The 20,422-nt window shown below is 45.7% G+C and overlaps 1 protein-coding gene across 1 annotated transcript in view; it reads right to left on the bottom strand.

The window, feature by feature from the left end:
- The window catches only part of LOC141270842 (uncharacterized), a 127,434-nt gene extending 107,012 nt beyond the window's left edge, over nt 1–20,422 (bottom strand). Inside the window, exon 1 of the mRNA XM_073680939.1 lies at nt 20,293–20,422. Coding sequence (XP_073537040.1) covers nt 20,293–20,338 — 46 coding nt within the window. The 5' untranslated portion in view covers nt 20,339–20,422. The remainder of the gene's footprint in view (nt 1–20,292) is intronic.

Here is a 20,422-nt window from a genome sequence, read left to right as displayed (position 1 = left end):
GCTCCCACCAATGTGAAGGGAGGGAATATAAGCGTGCTGTCGTGGTCTCCGAAAAATCCCATTACCGGTAAGTAACTTATGACTTTATCGGTCGACCATGACAGCACGAGAGAATTACAGAGATGAAGAAGTTTAGGGAGGGACTACAGCTTGGAGAACCCTTCTCCCGAAAGTGAGCTCAGACGAAACACCCGAATCAGGTCTATAGTGCCTATAGAAGGTAGACGGAGAAGACCAGGTAGCAGCCTTACATATGTCTTCTATCGAGACACCCGGCCTCTCCGCCCAGGAGGTCGTCACAGCCCGGGTGGAGTGAGCATTCAATTCCTGTGGTATTTCCTCACTGCTGAATGTATAAGCTAGGGAAATAGCCTTCCTGATCCATCTATGGTGGACTTTGTGACCCTAGAGCCTTTCCTAACACCTTGGTAGGATATAAATAACGAACTGTCTTTTCTAAACTCTTTGGTAACCAAGAAGTACCTAATTACACATCTCCTTACCTCTAGTGTATGAAACTCTTCTTTCCGGTTACCCGGATTAGGGCAGAAGGAGAGCAGGACTACTTCTCGGAGTCTGAAAACAGGTAGCTACTTTAGGGAGATAGGCGGGATCAGGTTTAAGAATTATTTTATCATCCAGGATCTGAGTGAAGGGCAGGGCTGAAGACAGGGCATGAATATCACTAACTCTCCTAGCAGATGTTAAAGCTATCAGACGCGCTGTTTTAAGGGAGAGGGACTTAAGAGTGGCTAACTCTATTGGCTCACAGGGTGTACCAGTTACGGCTTTAAGAACCAAATTTAGATCCCAGGGTACCAATTTGCTTTTGACAATGGGCCTGGACCTAAAGGCGGCTTTAATGAAACGAGAAATCCAATAATTACTCGCCACATCACAGCTATATAAGGCACCTAAGGCGGACACCTGAACCTTCAGGGTGCTAGTGGCTAGCCCTAACTCAAGACCTTTTTGCAGAAATTCTAGAATTTTACATATTGGAGCCTCCTCACCGACTCTGGAACCGGAAAAAGATCACTTCTTCCAGGTTCTCGCATCAATTCTGGTTGTAATAGGCTTACGGCAACGCATTAAGGTTGTCACTAAGCCTTCGGAGAATCCCCTTTTTATTAATAGCTCCCCCTCAATTTCCATACCGTCAAGTGGAGACCAGACACTTGAGGATGGACTATTGGACCCTGGAAGAGGAGATCAGGAACTTCTGGTAGAACCCAAGGATCTGACATAGACAAGCTCATGAGGCATAAGAACCAGGGCTTCCTGGGCCAAAAGGGCGCGACCAGCAGAACTCTCGCCTTGTCCTCCTTGATCTTCCTGATGACCATAGGAAGAAGGGTTAACGGGGGAAAGGCATTGGCTAGGCTGGACCCCCAAGGTATCTGGAGAGCGTCTACTGCCAGGGGTTTTTCTTCGGGATCCAGGGAACAGAAGAGAAGAGTTTTCCGATTTAACTTTGTAGCAAACAAGTCCACTACTGGAGGTCTCCATCTTTGGACAATTTGGGAAAAAATGTCCTGATTTAGTTCCTATTCCCCCTGTCTCAGGGTATAGCGGCTTAAATAGTCTGCCCTTGAATTTTCTTTTCCCTTTATATGAAGGGGTGTTAGGGAACGAAGATGGCATTCCGAGACTTGAAAGAGATGATCCGCCACTCTCATCAGAGATCTTGATCGTGTACCCCCTTGGTGGTTCACGTAAGCTACTGCGATTTTTTTTATCAGAGAAAACCTTTACATCACAATTTTTAAGAAAAATTAGAAAATAATTGACTGCCCTGTCTATCGCTAGCGACTCTTTAGCGTCGGAGGAGACTCTTTCCCGAATTAGACCATGACCCCTGCGTTACCATATCTCCCAGATGGGCTCCCCACCCACTGGAACTGGCATCGGTAGTAATTGTTCGAGTTGTTCTAAAAACCCAGGGGACCCCTCTGGATGAGTTCACTTCATTATCCCACCACTGTAAGGATTCAACTGACCGGGGAGAGAAAGAAAACCTCCCCTCCAAGTGCCCCTTCAACATAACTTCATTATGCAGTACATCCCATTGTAAAATCCTGGAGTGATATTGAGCCCACAGAACCCCGGGAAGGCAAGATGTCAGGATACCTAACAGCGACATGACTGGGTTTGACACTGCCCTTCTTACTTGATCCCTGATCCTTAGTTTTTTGTCTTAAGGGAGGTAACATGTCTGAGAATCTGAATCCAGCATAACTCCTAAGAATTGCTGAACTTTTGTGGCGTTCACCTAGATTTATTTAAATTGAGGACCCAGCCCAGATTTTCTAAGATGGAGATCACTATTTTTAGATGCTTACTACATTGAAGGGCCGAGTTACCAACTATCAGGAAATCATCCAGATAAGGGATAATACGTCATGCTCTCTAACATTAGCCATTACCTCTGCCACGATTTTGGTAAATACCCGGGGTGCTATGGCTAAACAGAACAGCAGGTCCCAATATTGAAAGTGCTTGATGACCCCATCTATAACTACGGCCACTCTAAGATATTTCTGGTAATCTGAATGGATAGGTACATGGTAATAGGTGTCTTTCAAATCCAAAACTACCATGTAACAATCTGGAAACAGCAATTTTATTGTTGACTATCTATTCCATTTTGAGGATGGGGATTATCAGGAATTTATTCAGGGCTTTTAAATTTATAATACACCTGAAAGAACCGTCCGGCTTAGAGACCAGAAAAAGAGGGGAGTAAAATCCCAACCCCCTTTCGGACGCCGGGACCTTCACCAGGACTGCTTTTTGAACAAGGTCCAGTACTTCTTCCTGAAAAGAGAGTTGTTCTGATACAGAGGAACGGACCGGGGTCAAGATAAACCTTCCATGAGGAACTGCTTGGAACTGGAATCTCAGACTTGAACCTATCAAATTAAGGATCCAGTTACTGGCTGAAATCTTTGTCCAGGCAGGTAAGAAGCCCGTCAGCCTCCCCCCTGCCTGGGCTACGAGTCATTGACTCGATTTCCGGGGCTCCCGAGTGGAAGACGACGTACTGAACAGAAGACCTCTACCTTTTGGTTTAAGGTCTTCCCATTTATCCTGGTCTCTCTGTGGCCTTTTACGCACAAATCTTCTCCTGCGAAAAGACCACTTATAGGCAGGCATGGACAGGCTAGGGAAACCTTTCTTCCTGACGCTTGCTTTGTCTAGGATTTCATCCAGGACTGGACCGAACAGATGTTCCCCTTCACAAGGTATAGCACAGAGTCTAGTTCTAGCCTGGATGTCACCCGGCCAAGACTTGAGCCACAGAGCCCTGCGGGCTGCATTGGACATGGCGGCTGATCTAGCAACTAATTTAACCGAGTCCGCGGAAGCATCCGCTAGGAAGGCATGAGTGGGATACTAGACAAAATCTCTTTCCTGTATGTGTTGTTTTCTAAATGCGATTCCAGCTGATCTAGCCATATCATCAAAGACCTAGCTGTGCAAGTCACAGTAATTGCCGGTTTTGAAGCCCCAGCAGTTGTCTCCCAGGTACCTTTGAGAAACACATCCGCTTTTCTGTCCAGAGGATCTTTAAGGGCCCCTATATCATCAAAGGGGAGAGATGACTTTTTTAGAAGCTTTAGTTATGGCTGCGTCTAGTTTGGGAGCCTTCTCCCAGGAGGAGGAGTCCGAGTCCTCAAAGGGGTACTTTCTTTTAAATAATGAGGGGAGAGAACCCTTTCTTTCCGGCTTTTACCACTCTCTATGGATTAGACCCTGAAGTTTATCATTAAACGGGAAACATTTTCTCTTGCTCTGCCCCAGTCCTCTGAACATGATGTCTTGGACTGACTTCTCTGGTCTGAGGTTCGTAACGCCCATGGTTGAGCAGACCGCTTTAACCAACCAGTCAACTTCATTTAATGGAAAGCAGTGCTGGCCTGAACCACTATCCGAGGATGAAGAAGATGAATAGTCAGAGTCCACCTCCTCGGCTGATGATAGGGAGTAATCAGGAGTTGGGGAGACCTCATAGTTAGCTTCCTTCCTCAAAGACTTTTTAGAGAGGAGTTTGCTCACCTCTGATTTAAATAAGGTTTCTAAGCCTGAGGCGAAACTAGGGGTCTCATCCGCCAAAGTTTGGTTTATGCAGGACTGGCACAGTCTTTTGGAATATGAGTCCGCCAATAGGGCCTCGCATAACGCACATTGCTTGTGTTTGGTTTTGGAGGTACACTTCTTCCCCTGAACGGATAAGAAGAAGGGACACCTTATTACCTAAGTGAACTTTCTCGAACATCACTTACCCAGAGCTCAAATAGCCGGTACAGGTTTAGCTGGAGGACCTTTCTTGGCCGGGGGATCGTCCCTAGCGGCTCCAGATTCGTCCATCTTGTTAGAGTCACGATGGCCGGACCGGGTTCATCTACCTGCAGTCCAAGAATTGCTGTTGACTCAAGGGGGTCGTGTCTCCTGGGGCTCCCCAGGCGACCGCTGAGATGGAGAAAGCGGCGGCCGCTGGATTTGCTGCTGCTCGTCTTCAGAATCCATTAACAATAGAGTTCTGAAGTAGCTGGGAAGCCTAGAGCAGTGATATCTGGACGCTTAAATAGGAGCGTCTACTTCCCTTTAATTCCCCCCCCCCTTTTTTTTTTTTTTGGATTACACTGCCATCTGCTGGTTGGAGGGGAGAATGTAGCGCTCACGCGGCGTCTGCATGCATGTGGATCGGACTTCCTATCTGGTCACATGACCGCCCGGCCTCAGGCACCGCCCCTGGCCTAGTAAAAGACTGGAAGCATGCAGCGGCGCCGGTCATAGAGGCGCCGCTACTGTAATCAGGGCTGTGGAGTCGGTAAGCCAAACCTGTGACTCCGACTCCTCAATTTCCCTTACACCGACTCCCACATATATTGCTTATATTTAAGTGAAAAATGTATTGTAGTACAATGTGAACATCAGACATTTAATCATTTTCATGATAGAATATAATATATATTTATTGGAATACAACTTTAGAACACAAAAAAACTAATAAATTGTAAATATTTAATACACTATATAATATCGATATATATATATATATATATATACATACATACACACACACACACACACACACACACACACACTGCGTGCAGAATTCTTAGGCAAATGCATATTTTGATCACTTTGATACTTTTTATACATGTTGTCCTACTCCAAGCTGCATAGGCTTGAGAGCCAACTACCAATTAAGTAAATCTGGTGATGTGCATCTCTGTAATGAGGAGGGGTGTTGACTAATGACATCAACACCCTATATAAAGGTGTGCTTAATTATTAGGCAACTTCCTTTCCTTTGGCAAAATGGGTCAGAAGAGAGATTTGACAGGCTCTGAAAAGCCCAAAATTGTGAGATGTCTTGCAGAGGGATGCAGCAGTCTTGAAATTTCCAACCTTTTGAAGCGTGATCACCAAACAATCAAGCGTTTCATGGCAAATAGCCAACAGGGTCGCAAGAAGCGTGTTGGCCAAAAAAGGCGCAAAACAACTGCCCATGAATTGAGGAAAATCAAGTGTGAAGCTGGCAAGATGCCATTCGCCACCAGTTTTGCCATATTTCAGAGCAGCAACGTTACTGGAGTATCAAAAAGCACAAGGTGTGTGATACTCAGGGACATGGACAAGGTAAGGAAGGCTGAAAAACGACCACCTTTGAACAAGAAACATAAGATAAAACGTCAAGAATGGTCCAAGAAATATCTTAAGACTGATTTTTCGAAGGTTTTATGGACTGATGAAATGAGAGTGACTCTGGATGGCCAGATGGATGGGCCAGAGGCTGGATCTGTAAAGGGCAGAGAGCTCCACTTCGACTCAGACGCCAGCAAGGTGGAGGTGGGGTACTGGTATGGGCTGGTATCAAAGATGAACTTGTGGGACCTTTTTGGGTTGAGGATGGAGTGAAGCTCAACTCCCAGACCTACTGCCAGTTTCTGGAAGACAACTTCTTCAAGCAGTGGTACAGGAAGAAGTCGGTATTGTTCAAGAAAAACATGATTTTCATGCAGGACAATGCTCCATCACATGCATCCAACTACTCCACAGCGTGGCTGGCCAGTAAAGATCTAAAAGAAGAAAAAATAATGACATGGCCCCCTTGTTCAACTGATCTGAACCCCATAGAGAACCTGTGGTCCATCATAAAATGTGAGATCTACAGGGAGGGAAAACAGTACACCTCTCGGAACAGTGTCTGGGAGGCTGTGGTGGCTGCTGCACGCAATGTTGATTGAAAACAGATCAAGCAACTGACAGAATCTATGGATGGAAGGCTGTTGAGTGTCATCATAAAGAAAAGGTGGCTATATTGAGAACTAATTTTTTTTGTTTTTGTTTTTGCATGTCAGAAATGTTTAATTCTAAATTTTGTGGACTGATATTGTTTTACCTGGTGAAAATAAACAAGTGAGATGGGATTATATTTGGTTTTTATTAAGTTGCCTAATAATTCTGCACAGTAATAGTTACCTGCACAAACAGATATCCTCCTAAGATAGCCAAATCTAAAAAAATCCCACTCCAACTTCCAAAAATATTAAGCTTGGATATTTATGAGTCTTTTGGGTTGATTGAGAACATAGTTAATCAATAATAAAAATAATCCTCTAAAATACAACTTGCCTAATAATTCGGCACACAGTGTATATATAAGCACTATGTAATAAACTATGTAAGTGGCAAAAAACAGTTTTCAACAAAAACATACGAAATAACATTTGTGCAGTCTATGAATTTGTTCCTTCATAGATGACCTCGAATTTGACCTAATCATTTTAAGGCTAGAGAACAACCTCTCTACACTAACTTGGGTTGGAGGCAAAGCCGTAACCACGTGGGCAACATCTCTAACAATTTCCGGGTATAAAGGAATTGCCTCATGCACAGTCAGTTTTGATGAACGGTTGAATTTTTCTATTTCTTTGAGAGCAAGTGAAACATTTTGCTGAAATATGGTCAATCTGCTTGCTCTAGGAGACGGAGTGAAATCTTTTTCCTTGCGGCAACGCTTTGCCTGCTCCATGTCATCCAAATACTTGTCAATGTCAAACTCCTCATCTAATGAGGATGAAGATATGGCAGCAGTAGCACTGTCAGGACCCAAGTCCTCTAGCGCCTGGCAGTCCTCCTGTAGGCCACTCATCCTAACTGCTACCTCAGTCAGAGCTTCTTTTCCTTTAGTAAGCTGTTGATCATCAAGCAGTATACGATGACTTGGGTCCACATAAACAGCTGCCAGAAAAATGTTATTTTCCAATAGCTGTGTCTCTCTCCGTTTCATTGAAGCAGAAATGCCATCAACGATTAAACCTCCTCTTTGGGACAGGCAAAATAGCAAGTTCTTCCACTCCCTTATGAAAATGCCAGGAGTTAAATCCTCAGCTTGTAATTTTTTAGTCACGGTAAATGGGTGATTAAGCAATTCCTTCAATTCAGCCACCTCTGTCCATTGACCTTCATTTAGGGTTACCTGAGGGTTCGTCATATCTATAAGAAACGGTTTTAGTTCAAGCAATCACTCAATCATTAAATAAGTGCTGCCCCACCGAGTGGCTTGATCGACAATTGCCCCTTTCCCAGTACGTCTCTTCAAGATGGAATCAATTTTAGGGGTTCTGGCGGCAATAACCAATTTCCTCACTTTTCCAATCAGATTTCCAGCATGTCCCTCTTGCAGACTATCACTTATTGCCAGCAGCAGCGTGTGCACAACACAGCGCATGTGATGAATAGGAAAGAGGTGTGAAGCAGCTTCAACAAGATCATCTATTTCTAAAGTATAATTTTGCTGTTCTTCTGTTGTAATATCTGTTTGTTCCTCAGTTACATGAACAGCAATGTGACCTTCCATCTCAAACATACTGAATCCTACATTTTCTTCTAGCTGTTGTTCATTCCTCTCATTCATCAGTTTAATTGTACTTATCATGTTTGAGGCATTGTCCGTTACAATAGCAAGAACCTGTTCTCTTTTGAGTTTGTAATCTTGCAGAACTTTTTCCACTAAGGCCTGGAGAAGCTGTCTGGTGTGATGAGCTTTAGTATCTTTTACTGCCAGTGTCTTGGTAACAATTTCTTTGTTGTCACAAACATATCGAACATTGATGGCAAAATAGTTCACTCTGTGACGCGTGCAGGCATCCATTTTAAGAAACATGAAGCGTCTTTTGATAGTCTTTTTAAAAATATTCCCCACAAACTGCATTGATCTACTGCACCCAATTTATTATATATTTTAGGAGTCGGAGTCGGTTCATTTTATACCGACTCCACAGCCCTGCCTGTAATTGGCGCTTTCTCCGTCCAGCTGCCTGCTCCAGCTAGGGTTCACCTGCTGCTAGGGGCGGCCCTACCCCGGCCGAGGTGCCGGCGCCGCTCCCCCAGCGTCCTGAGTGCAGGTCTGGGGCTGCCAACCCCAGACAGGGGCGCAGTCCCCCAATGCTGTGCCCACCTCAAGTTGGGGCTGCTGTCCCCAGACAGGGGCGCAGCTCCCACAGCCCAAGGCACAGGACAGTAGCGGAACTGCTGATCCCAGACTGGGGCGCAGCTCGACAGCACGCTTCTTCCGGACATCTTCACAGGTAAGCCAGTCAGAGGTTCCCTCCATCAAGGACAGGAAACCAAACTGAGGTGAGAAGAAAGGGCCATCCCATTAAAGCCTGTAGGTTTCCTGTCCTTGGTGGGCGGATCCCCTCGCTCGTGGTGCTGTCATGGTCGACTGATAAATAAAGACTCCACACCCTCAGACCACGGGCTGAGCAGATCTGATTTTACGATTTTCATATTGACACTGTTCATATAGTTATTTTTTTTTGAAGTTTAAGCCCTTTGAGATCCCAACTTGCATTTTGGTTCAGATGTGACTTAGGAGCATAGGAGGCACATGGGAAGTTTTAGAATTTTTTTTTGAACATATTTATTTTTTGGAAATGCTTTTTAAGATTTTGCATTTGAGTCGTCCTGGGTAAAATAATAACACAGATAATAATAATAATGTTTATTTTTATAGCGCCAACATATTCCGCAGCACTTTACAAATTTTAGGGGGGACATATACAGACAATACAGAATAAGCATATCTCATATCGAAAGGAGTGAGGACCCTGCTCGCAAGCTTACAGTCTATGAGGAAATGGGGGAGACACAAAAGGTAGAATGTACATATATTGTATAATGCAGCCTTGATATACTAAATAGGATAAATAATACATGGACTGGTCGCCGGCCAGTATGTGTACAGTCCTGACAGAGGCTATTAAGTGCATGGATGGTATGAACCTGAAGTTGAAGAAGATTTTAATATGGGGGAAAACTGGGACGGACAACTGGGATGGACAGATAGTGTGTGGAGGCGATACGCCAGTCTAAAGAAATGGGTTTTTAGGGTCCGCTTGAAACTGTGGGTATTGGGAATTAATCGAATTGTCCTGGGTAGTGCATTCCAAAGAATTGGCGCAGCACAAGATACTCTTGTGACATATTGGGTGAAAGCCTGGACAGTGCGGAGCGGGATGGTGTTTATCCCGTTTCTCCACCTTGGTTCTGGCAAGAATTATCAGGAGAGACGGAAAGGCCGGTAACACAGAAAGTCACGGTGTTAAACTTTGAAAATTAATTAAAAAAAAAAAAAAACAACTTAAGTATAAAGATTTTTTTCTTCCCATTTTGCATTCTCTAACACACTATTACCAGAGGACAAAAGCCCAAAGGAATCAACAATATAGAGGAAAAGAGCATTGGTTCACTTGACAAGGAATGACCCCTATATGGGGGCACACAGGCGACATTACTAATATATGGGGGCACACAGGCGACATTATTAACATATGAGGGCACACAGGGGACATTACTAACATATGGGGGCACACAGGCGACATTACTAACATATGGGGGCACACAGGCGACATTACTAACATATGGGGGCACCCAGGCGACATTACTAACATATGGGGGCACCCAGGCGACATTACTAACATATGGGGGCACCCAGGCGACATTACTAATATATGGGGGCACCCAGGCGACATTACTAATATATGGGGGCACCCAGGCGACATTACTAATATATGGGGGCACCCAGGGGACATTACTAATATATGGGGGCACACAGGGGACATCACTAATATATGGGGGCACACAGGGGACATTACTAATATATGGGGGCACACAGGGGACATTACTAATATATGGGGGCACACAGGTGACATTACTAATATATGGGGGCACACAGGCGACATTACTAATATATGGGGGCACACAGGGGACAATACTAATATATGGGGCACACAGGGGGCATTACTAATATATGGGGGCACACAGGGGACATTACTAATATATGGGGGCACACAGGGGACATTACTAATATATGGGGGTACAGGGGACATTACTAATATATGGGGGCACACAGGGGGCATTACTAATATATGGGGGCACACAGGGGGCATTACTAATATATGGGGGCACACAGAGGACATTACTAATATATGGGAGCACACAGAGGACATTACTAATATATGGGAGCACACAGGGGGCATACAGGTGACATTACTAATATATGGGGGCACACAGGTGACATTACTAATATATGGGGGCACACAGGCGACATTACTAATATATGGGGGCACACAGGCGACATTACTAATATATGGGGGCACACAGGCGACATTACTAACATATGGGGGCACACAGGCGACATTACTAACATATGGGGGCACACAGGCGACATTACTAACATATGGGGGCACCCAGGCGACATTACTAATATATGGGGGCACCCAGGCGACATTACTAATATATGGGGGCACCCAGGCGACATTACTAATATATGGGGGCACCCAGGCGACATTACTAACATATGGGGGCACCCAGGCGACATTACTAACATATGGGGGCACCCAGGCGACATTACTAACATATGGGGGCACACAGGGGACATTACTAACATATGGGGGCACACAGGGGACATTACTAACATATGGGGGCACACAGGGGACATTACTAATATATGGGGGCACACAGGCGGCATTACTAATATATGGGGGCACATAGGGGACATTACTAATATATGGGGGCACACAGGCGACATTACTAATATATGGGGGCACACAGGGGGCATTACTAATATATGGGGGCACACAGAGGACATTACTAATATATGGGGGCACACAGGCGACATTACTAATATAAGGGGGCACACAGGGGGCATTACTAATATATGGGGGCACACAGAGGACATTACTAATATATGGGGGCACACAGAGGACATTACTAATATATGGGAGCACACAGAGGACATTACTAATATATGGGAGCACACAGGCGACATTACTAATATATGGGAGCACACATGGGGCATTACTAATATATGGGGGCACACAGGCGACATTACTAATATATGGGGGCACACAGGTGACATTACTAATATACGGGGGCACACGGGGGACATTACTAATATATGGGGGCACTCGGGGGACATTACTAATATATGGGGGCACACAGGGGGCAGTAATACTATTTCGGGCACACAGGGGACATTACTAATATATGGGGGAACACAGGGGACATTACTAATATATGGGGGCACACAGGGGACATTACTAATATATGGGGACACTCAGGGGACATTACTAATATATGGGGACACACAGGGGGCAGTAATACTATTTCGGGCACACAGGGGACATTACTAATATATGGGGGCACACAGGGGACATTACTAATATATGGGGGCACACAGGGGACATTACTAATATATGGGGGCACACAGGGGACATTACTAATATATGGGGGCACACAGGGGACATTACTAATATATGGGGGCACACAGGGGACATTACTAATATATGGGGGCACACAGAGGACATTACTAATATATGGGGGCACACAGGGGACATTACTAATATATGGGGGCACACAGGGGACATTACTAATATATGGGGGGCACACAGGCGACATTACTAATATATGGGGGGCACACAGGCGACATTAGTAATATATGGGGGGCACACAGGCGACATTAGTAATATATGGGGGCACACAGGCAACATTACTAATATACGGGGGCACACAGGGGGCATTACTAATATACGGGGGCACACAGGGGGCATTACTAATATACGGGGGCACACAGGGGACATTACTAATATACGGGGGCACACAGGGGACATTACTAATATACGGGGGCACACAGGGGACATTACTAATATACGGGGGCACACAGGCGACATTACTTATATATGGGGGCACACAGGCGACATTACTTATATATGGGGGCACACAGGCGACATTACTTATATATGGGGGCACACAGGCGACATTACTTATATATGGGGGTACAGGGGACATTACTAATATATGGGGGCACACAGGGGACATTACTAATATATGGGGGCACACAGGGGACATTACTAATATATGGGAGCACACAGGCGACATTACTAATATATGGGAGCACACAGGGGGCATACAGGTGACATTACTAATATATGGGGGCACACAGGTGACATTACTAATATATGGGGGAACACGGGACATTACTAATATACGGGGGCACACAGGTGACATTACTAATATATGGGGGCACACAGGCGACATTACTAATATATGGGGGCACACAGGCGACATTACTAACATATGGGGGCACCCAGGCGACATTACTAACATATGGGGGCACCCAGGCGACATTACTAATATATGGGGGCACCCAGGCGACATTACTAATATATGGGGGCACACAGGGGACATTACTAACATATGGGGGCACACAGGGGACATTACTAACATATGGGGGCACACAGGGGACATTACTAATATATGGGGGCACACAGGGGACATTACTAACATATGGGGGCACACAGGTGACATTACTAATATATGGGGGCACACAGGCGACATTACTAATATATGGGGGCACACAGGGGGCATTACTAATATATGGGGGCACACAGGGGACATTACTAATATATGGGGGTACATGGGACATTACTAATATATGGGGGCACACAGGGGACATTACTAATATATGGGGGCACACAGGGGACATTACTAATATATGGGGGCACACAGGGGACATTACTAATATATGGGGGCACACAGGGGACATTACTAATATATGGGGGCACACAGAGGACATTACTAATATATGGGGGCACACAGAGGACATTACTAATATATGGGAGCACACAGGCGACATTACTAATATATGGGAGCACACAGGGGGCATACAGGTGACATTACTAATATATGGGGGCACACAGGTGACATTACTAATATATGGGGGAACACGGGACATTACTAATATACGGGGGCACACGGGGGACATTACTAATATATGGGGGCACTCAGGGGACATTACTAATATATGGGGGCACACAGGGGGCAGTAATACTATTTCGGGCACACAGGGGACATTACTAATATATGGGGGCACACAGGGGACATTACTAATATATGGTGGCACACAGGAGACATTACTAATATATGGGGGCACACAGGCGACATTACTAATATATGGGGACACAAAGGGGACATTACTAATATATGGGGGGCACACAGGCGACATTAGTAATATACGGGGGCACACAGGCAACATTACTAATATACGGGGGCACATAGGGGACATTACTAATATACGGGGGCACACAGGGGACATTACTAATATACGGGGGCACACAGGGGACATTACTAATATACGGGGGCACACAGGGGACATTACTAATATATGGGGGCACACAGGGGACATTACTAATATATGGGGGCACACAGGCGGCATTACTAATATATGGGGGCACACAGAGGACATTACTAATATATGGGGGCACACAGAGGACATTACTAATATATGGGGGCACACAGAGGACATTACTAATATATGGGGGCACACAGAGGACATTACTAATATATGGGGGCACACAGGCGACATTACTAATATATGGGAGCACACAGGGGGCATACAGGTGACATTACTAATATATGGGGGCACACAGGTGACATTACTAATATATGGGGGAACACGGGACATTACTAATATACGGGGGCACACAGGTGACATTACTAATATATGGGGGCACACAGGCGACATTACTAATATATGGGGGCACACAGGCGACATTACTAACATATGGGGGCACACAGGCGACATTACTAACATATGGGGGCACCCAGGCGACATTACTAATATATGGGGGCACCCAGGCGACATTACTAATATATGGGGGCACCCAGGCGACATTACTAATATATGGGGGCACCCATGCGACATTACTAACATATGGGGGCACCCAGGCGACATTACTAACATATGGGGGCACCCAGGCGACATTACTAACATATGGGGGCACCCAGGGGACATTACTAACATATGGGGGCACACAGGGGACATTACTAACATATGGGAGCACACAGGGGACATTACTAATATATGGGGGCACACAGGGGACATTACTAACATATGGGGGCACACAGGTGACATTACTAATATATGGGGGCACACAGGCGACATTACTAATATATGGGGGCACACAGGGGGCATTACTAATATATGGGGGCACACAGGGGACATTACTAATATATGGGGGTACATGGGACATTACTAATATATGGGGGCACACAGGGGACATTACTAATATATGGGGGCACACAGGGGACATTACTAATATATGGGGGCACACAGGGGACATTACTAATATATGGGGGCACACAGGGGACATTACTAATATATGGGGGCACACAGAGGACATTACTAATATATGGGGGCACACAGAGGACATTACTAATATATGGGGGCACACAGAGGACATTACTAATATATGGGAGCACACAGGCGACATTACTAATATATGGGAGCACACAGGGGGCATACAGGTGACATTACTAATATATGGGGGCACACAGGTGACATTACTAATATATGGGGGAACACGGGACATTACTAATATACGGGGGCACACGGGGGACATTACTAATATATGGGGGCACACAGGGGGCAGTAATACTATTTCGGGCACACAGGGGACATTACTAATATATGGGGGCACACAGGGGACATTACTAATATATGGTGGCACACAGGAGACATTACTAATATATGGGGGCACACAGGCGACATTACTAATATATGGGGACACAAAGGGGACATTACTAATATATGGGGGGCACACAGGCGACATTAGTAATATACGGGGGCACACAGGCAACATTACTAATATACGGGGGCACATAGGGGACATTACTAATATACGGGGGCACACAGGGGACATTACTAATATACGGGGGCACACAGGGGACATTACTAATATACGGGGGCACACAGGGGACATTACTAATATATGGGGGCACACAGGCGGCATTACTAATATATGGGGGCACACAGGCGGCATTACTAATATATGGGGGCACACAGAGGACATTACTAATATATGGGGGCACACAGAGGACATTACTAATATATGGGGGCACACAGAGGACATTACTAATATATGGGGGCACACAGGCGACATTACTAATATATGGGGGCACACAGGGGGCATTACTAATATATGGGGGCACACAGGGGGCATTACTAATATATGGGGGCACACAGAGGACATTACTAATATATGGGAGCACACAGGCGACATTACTAATATATGGGAGCACACATGGGGCATTACTAATATATGGGGGCACACAGGCGACATTACTAATATATGGGGGCACACAGGCGACATTACTAATATATGGGGGAACACGGGACATTACTAATATACGGGGGCACACGGGGGACATTACTAATATATGGGGGCACACAGGGGGCAGTAATACTATTTCGGGCACACAGGGGACATTACTAATATATGGGGGCACACAGGGGACATTACTAATATATGGGGGCACACAGGGGACATTACTAATATACGGGGGCACACAGGGGACATTACTAATATACGGGGGCACACAGGCGGCATTACTAATATATGGGGGCACATAGGGGACATTACTAATATATGGGGGCACACAGGCGACATTACTAATATATGGGGGCACACAGGGGGCATTACTAATATATGGGGGCACACAGAGGACATTACTAATATATGGGGGCACACAGGCGACATTACTAATATATGGGGGCACACAGGGGGCATTACTAATATATGGGGGCACACAGAGGACATTACTAATATATGGGGGCACACAGAGGACATTACTAATATATGGGAGCACACAGAGGACATTACTAATATATGGGAGCACACAGGCGACATTACTAATATATGGGAGCACACATGGGGCATTACTAATATATGGGGGCACACAGGCGACATTACTAATATATGGGGGCACAAAGGTGACAATACTAATATATGGGGGCACACGGGACATTACTAATATACGGGGGCACACGGGGGACATTACTAATATATGGGGGCACTCGGGGGACATTACTAATATATGGGGGCACACAGGGGGCAGTAATACTATTTCGGGCACACAGGGGACATTACTAATATATGGGGGAACACAGGGGACATTACTAATATATGGGGGCACACAGGGGACATTACTAATATATGGGGGCACTCAGGGGACATTACTAATATATGGGGACACACAGGGGGCAGTAATACTATTTCGGGCACACAGGGGACATTACTAATATATGGGGGCACACAGGGGACATTACTAATATATGGGGGCACACAGGGGACATTACTAATATATGGGGGCACACAGGGGACATTACTAATATATGGGGGCACACAGGGGACATTACTAATATATGGGGGCACACAGGGGACATTACTAATATATGGGGGCACACAGAGGACATTACTAATATATGGGGGCACACAGGGGACATTACTAATATATGGGGGCACACAGGGGACATTACTAATATATGGGGACACACAGGGGACATTACTAATATATGGGGGGCACACAGGCGACATTAGTAATATATGGGGGGCACACAGGCAACATTAGTAATATATGGGGGCACACAGGCAACATTAGTAATATACGGGGGCACACAGGGGACATTACTAATATACGGGGGCACACAGGGGACATTACTAATATACGGGGGCACACAGGGGACATTACTAATATACGGGGGCACACAGGGGGCATTATTAATATATGGGGGCACACAGGCGACATTACTAATATATGGGGGAACACACGGAACATTACTAATATACGGGGGCACACAGGGGTCATTACTAACATATGGGGGCACATAGGTGACATTATTAATATATGGGGGAACACAGGCGACATTACTAATATATGGGGGAACACACGGAACATTACTAATATATGGGGGAACACACGGAACATTACTAATATACGGGGGCACACAGGGGGCATTACTAATATACGGGGGCACACAGGGGACATTACTAATATACGGGGGCACACAGGCGACATTACTTATATATGGGGGCACACAGGCGACATTACTTATATATGGGGGAACACAGGCGACATTACTAATATATGGGGGCACACAGGGGACATTACTAATATATGGGGGCACACGGGGACATTACTAATATATGGGGGCACACAGGAGACATTACTAATATATGGGGGCACACAGGAGACATTACTAATATATGGGGGCACACAGGCGACATTACTAATATATGGGGGCACACAGGGGACATTACTAATATATGGGGGCACACAGGGGACATTACTAATATATGGGGGCACACAGGGGACATTACTAATATATGGGGGCACACAGAGGACATTACTAATATATGGGGGCACACAGAGGACATTACTAATATATGGGGGCACACAGGCGACATTACTAATATATGGGGGCACACAGGGGGCATTACTAATATATGGGGGCACACAGAGGACATTACTAATATATGGGAGCACACAGGCGACATTACTAATATATGGGAGCACACATGGGGCATTACTAATATATGGGGGCACACAGGCGACATTACTAATATATGGGGGCACACAGGTGACATTACTAATATATGGGGGAACACGGGACATTACTAATATACGGGGGCACACGGGGGACATTACTAATATACGGGGGCACTCGGGGGACATTACTAATATATGGGGGCACACAGGGTGCAGTAATACTATTTCGGGCACACAGGGGACAATACTAATATATGGGGGAACACAGGGGACATTACTAATATATGGGGGCACACAGGGGACATTACTAATATACGGGGGCACACAGGGGACATTACTAATATATGGGGGCACACAGGCGGCATTACTAATATATGGGGGCACATAGGGGACATTACTAATATATGGGGGCACACAGGCGACATTACTAATATATGGGGGCACACAGGGGGCATTACTAATATATGGGGGCACACAGAGGACATTACTAATATATGGGGGCACACAGGCGACATTACTAATATAAGGGGGCACACAGGGGGCATTACTAATATATGGGGGCACACAGAGGACATTACTAATATATGGGGGCACACAGAGGACATTACTAATATATGGGAGCACACAGAGGACATTACTAATATATGGGAGCACACAGGCGACATTACTAATATATGGGAGCACACATGGGGCATTACTAATATATGGGGGCACACAGGCGACATTACTAATATATGGGGGCACACAGGTGACATTACTAATATATGGGGGCACACGGGACATTACTAATATACGGGGGCACACGGGGGACATTACTAATATATGGGGGCACTCGGGGGACATTACTAATATATGGGGGCACACAGGGGGCAGTAATACTATTTCGGGCACACAGGGGACATTACTAATATATGGGGGAACACAGGGGACATTACTAATATATGGGGGCACACAGGCGACATTACTAATATATGGGGGAACACACGGAACATTACTAATATATGGGGGAACACACGGAACATTACTAATATACGGGGGCACACAGGGGGCATTACTAATATACGGGGGCACACAGGGGACATTACTAATATACGGGGGCACACAGGCGACATTACTTATATATGGGGGCACACAGGCGACATTACTTATATATGGGGGAACACAGGCGACATTACTAATATATGGGGGCACACAGGGGACATTACTAATATATGGGGGCACAAGGGGACATTACTAATATATGGGGGCACACGGGGACATTACTAATATATGGGGGCACACAGGAGACATTACTAATATATGGGGGCACACAGGAGACATTACTAATATATGGGGGCACACAGGCGACATTACTAATATATGGGGGCACACAGGGGACATTACTAATATATGGGGGCACACAGGCGACATTACTAATATATGGGGGCACACAGGCGACATTACTAATATATGGGGGCACACAGGGGACATTACTAATATATGGGGGCACACAGGGGACATTACTAATATATGGGGGCACACAGGGGGCATTACTAATATATGGGGGCACACAGGGGGCATTACTAATATATGGGGGCACACAGGTGACATTACTAATATATGGGGGCACACAGGCAACATTACTAATATATGGGGGCACACAGGTGACATTACTAATATATGGGGGCACACAGGGGACATTACTAATATATGGGGGCACACAGGTGACATTACTAATATATGGGGGCACACAGGCGACATTACTAATATATGGGGGCACACAGGCGACATTACTAATATATGGGGGCACACAGGGGACATTACTAATATATGGGGGCACACAGGGGGCATTACTAATATATGGGGGCACACAGGGGGCATTACTAATATATGGGGCACACAGGTGACATTACTAATATATGGGGGCACACAGGCAACATTACTAATATATGGGGGCACACAGGTGACATTACTAATATATTGGGGCACACAGGTGACATTACTAATATATGGGGGCACACAGGTGACATTACTAATATATGGGGGCACACAGGCGACATTACTAATATATGGGGGCACACAGGTGACATTACTAATATATGGGGGCACACAGGGGACATTACTAATATATGAGGGCACTCAGGGGGCAGTAATACTATTTCGGGCACATAGGGGGAGTTCTGGCCGCTGCAGGTGAATAGGGGAATATTATCATGTGGGGTCACAGGGGGAGGGGAGGACATTACTGTCTGGAGAAGAGGAAAACGCAATCACTACACAGACAGGAACCGCAGGTGTGAATAAGGACTATAGGGCGTGTGATATTGTGTACAGCGCTGCGGAGTATGGCGGCGATATAGAAGGAAAAGGAATAATCCGCATAGAGAACAATGCGGAGTCTGCACAGACCTGCACCTGCAGAGCCGCACACAGGGACAATCCTCTGCAACGTCATGTGACCAAGGGGATGACGTCACGGGAAAGGGCGGGGCCTCCTTCGTGCAGAGCTGAGACGAGTGCGGGCGCGTATAGATGATGC

Source organism: Phyllobates terribilis, unplaced genomic scaffold (genome assembly GCF_046119375.1).
Source record: "Phyllobates terribilis strain yellow unplaced genomic scaffold, ASM4611937v1 Scaffold_5__5_contigs__length_657084704, whole genome shotgun sequence".
In the NCBI taxonomy this organism is placed as follows: Eukaryota; Metazoa; Chordata; class Amphibia; order Anura; family Dendrobatidae; genus Phyllobates; species Phyllobates terribilis.
This window is presented reverse-complemented; position numbering and strand designations above follow the sequence as displayed.